Source organism: Rattus rattus, chromosome 8, assembly GCF_011064425.1.
Source record: "Rattus rattus isolate New Zealand chromosome 8, Rrattus_CSIRO_v1, whole genome shotgun sequence".
Lineage (NCBI taxonomy): Eukaryota > Metazoa > Chordata > Mammalia > Rodentia > Muridae > Rattus > Rattus rattus.
Window position 1 is genome coordinate 75,784,146 of NC_046161.1, and position 6,908 is coordinate 75,791,053.

General features: G+C 34.2%; 1 protein-coding gene and 1 pseudogene across 1 annotated transcript; one reads left to right on the forward strand and one right to left on the reverse strand.

The window, feature by feature from the left end:
- Positions 1 to 1,719: 1,719 nt before the first annotated feature.
- On the reverse strand, positions 1,720 to 2,658 carry LOC116907307 (olfactory receptor 7G2-like). The gene has a single exon (XM_032910252.1). The coding sequence runs from the start codon at positions 2,656 to 2,658 to the stop codon at positions 1,720 to 1,722; it is 939 nt and encodes a 312-aa protein (XP_032766143.1).
- Positions 2,659 to 5,428: 2,770 nt separating this feature from the next.
- On the forward strand, positions 5,429 to 6,080 carry LOC116908222 (annotated as a pseudogene).
- Positions 6,081 to 6,908: the final 828 nt, after the last annotated feature.

Genomic DNA, 6,908 nt, shown 5'->3' on the forward strand with positions numbered 1-6,908 from the left:
CTCAGAGAAAGAAGATGCACCTAACCCTCTACGTATTCAAGATTCCAGGGTGTGTGGTGACTTGGCGGTATGGGGGTGCTGAAATAGGTACATTCTCTTGGTATGGTGTTGGGGTGTAAATGGTTGAAGGAGGTATGGGATCGGAAAAGTTCAGTGGGACAGAAAGGGAGGAGGGATGAAATCAGGATTGTAAAAAAGGATTAAAGAATAAAAGTACATAAATTTAAAAAAAGTAAATCTAAGCTTAATTTGGTTTTTTTTTGGTTTTTTTTTTTTTTTTTTTTTTTTTTTTTTTTTGTTCTAAGCTTAATCTGTAAAAGTCACTTTCCCAAATAAGTTTCCAGGAAATTTTATATTTTGAATATAGAATATAATTATATTATATCCACTTCTTTTTACTCACTCCAACTACTTCAAGGAATCAATACTTTTTTTTCACTCAAGTCCATTAAATCTTTTTGATTCATGTATGTACTAATTTGTACATCTATTTGGGACTGTGAAAGGCACACTGTTTCCCAGTGGAGCAAAGGATTAAATCCCTAGTGACCCTGAAAGGAACAATAGATATTTTACCTGACTCCCTGGAAACCAGGCCCCTGTCACTAGCCATACCCCTCCATAGATTTGTTTTAATAAGTAATGTAAGAACAATGTCCCAACCCCCTCCATGGGTAGAGGACTTGAACACATGTCATGTAGGCTCAAGACAAATCTCCATTATGATGAGTTACTTAAAGGCCTAGAGGCTTAGCCAATGAACTTTCCTTCCCAGACACTCTTCCCTGAAAAAAAAAAATCTCAGGCCCACCCTGAGAAGTGTGGTACAGTTTTACTCATCCAGTTTCCACACGACAATAAATGTCTTAAAACCACGGACTGACTCTTTTCATCGGGTTCTGCTTTGAGGAGCCATACAGAAGCCCTTTGCCTACAGAGTCTCTGTCTAATCTTCAGAAGAAGGTTTCTCTGTGATCCCAGCGTTGGCTACTACCAAGTCTACAGACAATCACAGTCAAGCCAAAGACTACACCTACAGGACCAACTGGCACCCCGATTTTCCCCTTCTGCCTAGGGCTTCATCTAGCCCTGCAGCTTCCTACTCCATTCTCAGGCCTTTGGTGGCTTCCAGAGGTGACTAGATGCCCAAGAGTCTGAGAACTTGTTGGTCCAGAAATCACTGAGCCAGCTCTGGATATGTCCCATGTTCCAGACTTTGCTTCCCGATCATTGGAGTGGTCTCCTGGGGTTCCTTACAACTGATACCCACCTGGCAATGGCTGTGGGCTAAATATGGTCAGCTTCCCATGTCCTGTCTCTCTGAGCAGCAAGCCCTGTGACAGAGTGAATGCAGAACTCCCAAATAACCCTTTAATATATATGAATGTACATGTGTGATTTATATCTGTTAATGTATTTACTTTTCTCAATTTGCATACATATTGAAATTAATAAATTAGCAATATTTACTTGTTTCTGATTGTATAGCATATGCAAAATATATGATATAATATAATGAAAACTCTTGGTGAAATCATTATCATTGCAGAAAAATAAATAATTGATAAATCACAGGATATATTTAAAGATTTCGTGTTAATATAATATATAAAAGACAAGAACAAAACAGACATTCTTACTCTCTGAAACACATGAGTAGTTCAAATCTGTACATATATATATTAAATACATATACATATATATATATATATATGTATATCAGAGAAGACTTGATACCTTAGCAATGAGTTTTTGCAAGGCTTCTTTCATATCTTTATTCCTTAAACTATAGATAAAAGGGTTGAACATTTGAGGGAGCACTGTGTACATCATATATGACACTGTGGTTGTCTGAGGAGAAACAGTAATTGAAGAGCTGATATAAACTCCAACTCCTGCACCATAAAATAAAGAGACAACTGCCAAGTGAGATCCACAAGTAGAAAAGGCTTTGTATTTTCCTCTTAGGGAAGATATTTTCAAAATAGAAGAGGCAATTCGAGTATAGGAGAAAATGATTCCAAAGATTGGGATTCCACCAAATATAAATGTTGCAAGATATATCAGGATATAATTGATGAGAGTGTCAGAACAGGCAAGTTTGATGACTTGAGCAAGTTCACAGAAGAATAGAGGAAGGTCATTATTTGTGCAAAATGACAACCGTAGTATCATCAAACACTGTAATAAGCTGTTCACAATGCTAATAATCAAGGACAATAGAATCAGTAGACCACAGAAGTATGGATTCATAATTACTGTGTAATTCAGAGGATGACAAATAGCTGCATAACGGTCATAGGCCATTGCAGCAAGGATACAGCTTTCTAATACAGCAAAACTCAAAACAAAACAGGCCTGAGTGAGGCAGCCTGTGTAACTTATGCTCTGGTCCTGCGTGTGGATGTTCTTCAACATATTTGGGACAGTGGTTGTACTTAGGCAGATGTCAGTAAATGAAAGTTTGGAAAGAAAGTGATACATTGGTGTTTGTAGATGAGAGTCAGAGATGACAGCAATGATGATGAGCAAATTTCCCAGGATTGTTACCAAGTATATAAACAGGAAGAGGCCAAAGATGAAGGGTGCCATTGTAGGATCATTGGTTAGCTCAATCAGAAAAAAGTAATGTGCACCTGTTTGGTTTCCAGGTTCCATGTTGCTGCCAACCTATTAGAAACACCAAGTAAATTCAATGTAGGACACCATGCTTCAGCATTGCTTGGGAACATCTTAGTGATAAAAGTTTAGCTCTTAATTCATATATGTAATCAGCCTCATTTAAGATATAGACATGTAGACAGTACTTAATTCCATTGGGTTGGTTGTGATACCCATTGTTTTATTCATTATATATATTATCATATTTGGGTGTGGAATGTTTTGTACAATTACACATATGTGGATTTCAGAAAAGGACTTTTAAGTGTTAGTTATCTCTTTTTGCAACTTGAATCCTAAGGCAAGAATTCCAGTTGTCAGCATCAGTAGCAAGAACCTTTACTTGTTAAGCAATCTTGCAGGCACAATGCATTTATTTTGTTGTTGTTGTTTGTTTGTTTGTTTTTGTTTTTTGTAAAAATGTATACTTAATGAAAATTTTTCTCTGTATAATAAAATGATGTAAAGATCAAATATTTTCACGTTTAAATTTCTCAATCACATCATCACTCTTTCATTATCCTTTGATAAATCACAATGGTAAGTAATGTTATACACATTTTCGTTCAGAAAAAGAACTTTTTATTGTCAATAATCAAAAGTTTATATTCTTTCAAAGTGTTAATCCTCCTCATTCTATTAGGGACAGCACGGGTCTGATAGTGATATTATTGAAATACTATTATTATCCAACCAAAATATCTACCAGTTTATCCTATAGTAAACAGAGGTTGTAAACAATTAAATAAAATATAATGATCCAAAAATGCCTCATTTATTCCTGTTAGTCAATTTAGTGTGATGAACTGATGATAGTGTGATGATAATTTCTATTTTTCTATTGCAAAACAATTTCTAATTTAAAAAGAAAATAACAGCAAAATGGCAAGATTGTTTGAAATGTATCTTTTACTCTTTAAAATCATCAATAATAATAATAGATTTATTTACTATATGATCAAATAATCCATCTTAGTTGGTTTACTCCCTTACTCTGTACTATCTCCCTACCCTTGAGACTTCTTATATATTCCTACCACTCTGTGTATAGAAGAGAAAACTTACATGTGTATGAGTATAAACACAGTATGTTAATGCTCTGGATACAAAAGCCCATTTTTTATGTAACATCTGTAAATTACTCAGAATCTTACCACTTATGTTCCCGTAGTGAAGTAATATATTCATTCTTGTAATCTAGAATTATCTAAGCAATTTGATATTAATTGGTGCAATTGTGAAGTGGTGAAGCTGACCACAGCATACAACTTTTCAAACAATCAGATGTAGGTCCTGCTTGTAGACTAACAAATATCTTATTGAATGTACTAATCATTTTCTCATTCATTCACATAAAACTATTCACATTGAATATAAACAAGCATTTGTCTATTAGGCTTCATCATACCTTGATAAATACCATGAGATTATTCCATTACTAGAAGTAAATAGGATGAAAGTACTCAGCAGGGGTTGGGGATTTAGCTCAGCGGTAGAGTGCTTGCCTAGCAAGCACAAGGCCCTGGGTTCGATCCCCAGCTCCGAAAAAAAGAAAAAAAAAAAAAAGAAAGTACTCAGCAGCACTCAACATATAAAGCCACCATTCTGCATTTTTAATCTGGATTTCTGATATATTGCAATTAATTCTTACACAAAAATTCATAACCTCAGAAATGTGTAATAGAAATTGAGAAACTTTAAACAGATAACATATTTAGATTGAGAATTATGAACAATTAAAGGAATGACTGCTTGTTAAAATACCTTATGCAGGGCTCTTCATTTGAATACTTAGATTGAAAAATCAAATAAGTATTGTTTAGGTCTGTTTATATTAAACCTTATAGGGAATGAAATGAATTGAATCATCAGTGATTTATATATTTATATCGTACCTAAACAGAACATTACTAAAGACTTAATTTGATTAGAATTGACTGCAAAATCTTACGTTTATGTTGAAGATAGAAGGTATGCCAGTGTGGAAAACATAGGAAAGTGACTGGTGTTCTTTCCTGAATTGACCAGTCCTTTTGCATGACATATTAATTCTACTCTCTATTTCCCTAAGGGCTTAATATCCAAAGGTCTTCATTAGAGTAGCTATTACATTACCATTCTGATCTCTGGAGTGCCTATTCTTAAAGAGAGAGTGTGTGCGTAGAAATGATTTCATCATCACTAGTGTGATGATTCCACTGGGGGCTTCTAATCGTTGAGTTGTTTTTATCCATTTTTTTCTGGGTATAATATGATTATATCATTTTTGCCAACACTATTCATCCCTTTAATCTTTCATATACCTCCAAATATCTATTTCAAATTGACCTTGCTTTTTGTTATTGATACATGCAAACACATGCATATTTCTAAATATAACATAGTCTGTACAGCACTATATTGTATATATATTGTGTATCTACCAATTGATTTGCTCTTCCCAGAGGGATACTATTTCTACCATTTTCAGCATTTTTTTAGTTTCCTGAAGTTTTTTGTGTAGAATTAAGAATTTCAGGGATTTCACAAAACTGCATTAGCCCTATTGCTGTTATCCTTAATTAGCTCATGTTTAGGCAGTGATTTTGATAAGACATTATTATTTTGGCTTCAGATATTTCCAGAAGACACCTGTATTTTATTGTTCTTACACATGTATATCATATTATTTATCTAAAGTGGTACATTTTCTTTTTCAGATGAACAAAATATCTATCTAATTAATGATAGTACAAATATTATTTGGTCACTGATTGTGTCTGCAGAGATGAGAAGGACTCTGATCTGGCTCTTGTTCACTGTGGAAAAGACTGAGCTGATTCAGACAGCCAAGCTGATTGAGCAGACTGAGGATTATGAAAACATTACCACATGCATGAAAGCATAATGGAGCAGAATTCTTAGGTGTCCAATGAATTCAACCTACTATCATTAGCTTGTGAGAATGTGATTGGGGCTACAAGTTTAGTTCAAGAATCATGTTGAACATTGACTGGAAGACCAATATCTCCAAGAAGAAATTGCAGCTGATCAAGGACTATCAGGGGAAAGTGAATTTGGAGCATCTGTACCACAGTCCTGAAATATTGGATAAGTATTTAATAGCCAGTGCAATTAATCCAGCATGTAAAGTCTGTCTTTAAATGAAGGAAGATTATTTTCAGTATTGTGTTGATAAACAAATGATAGAAAAGTACCAAGGAATCTACCAAGATGCATTTAACATAAAAAAGAAAGAGATGCAACCTACACATCCAATCCACCAGAGATTGGCTCTTAACTTTTCTACATATTACTATGAGATTGTTAATAATTCAGTGCTTGGCAGCACACTGGATAAAATGGCTTTTGATGATGAGGCAGAAGACAATACACTGAACAGAGACTCAAACAAAGACAGCATCCTAATCATACAGTGAACTAGATACAACTCTATGTGCATCAGATGTGCTTGTAATCATCTCTGGAAGTTTTTCTTAATTACTGTTTGGAGTAAGAGGACCAAACTCACTGTGTAGAATCCCATCCATAGACACATGGACATCAGGTGTATAAGTAGATTAGATAATAAATCAGAGAAGAAAGTCCATATTCAACTACCCTTCAAAGTCTCTGCTTCCATTTTCATAATAAGATTTCTGCCCTGGCTTCAGTCAGTGATAGAAAGTAACATTTAAACCATATCCTGTTCTTCATTGGGTTGTTTTCAAAGGGTGCTTCACAGCAACTGAAATCAAACTAGGACATCCTCTACTCTTCCCATTTGTTTCAGGAGTAACACATCTTTTGTGTCAAAATTTTTATATACATACATTAAGATTCGCTATTAAATATGTACTTATGTACATGTAGGATATATGTGAAGCAGAAAAGGATATACCTTACTAACTAGTTGAAGCAAATTTTAGAATTGGGTTTGTTGTTACTCATAAGAGAAAAGAGTCTAATTTAGTGAAAATAAGTTCAAACAATGAAAATATTCATGTTAACCAAAACATCTGTAAATGTGTCAATTTTGCAGCAATATGGAGGACATGATGCTTTTTATATAGCTTTTTAAGAATAATGTAATTAGGTTTAAGATAGAAATCTTTAATATTTGGAAATTTGCATAATTCTAGTTGATTCATATGTAGACAGACAAACAAACAAACAAACACACAGAGAGAGAGAGAGAAAGAGAGAGAGAAAGAGAGAGAGAGAATTTTAATGATTACTGATAACTCTGAAGATTAAAATTGAAAATT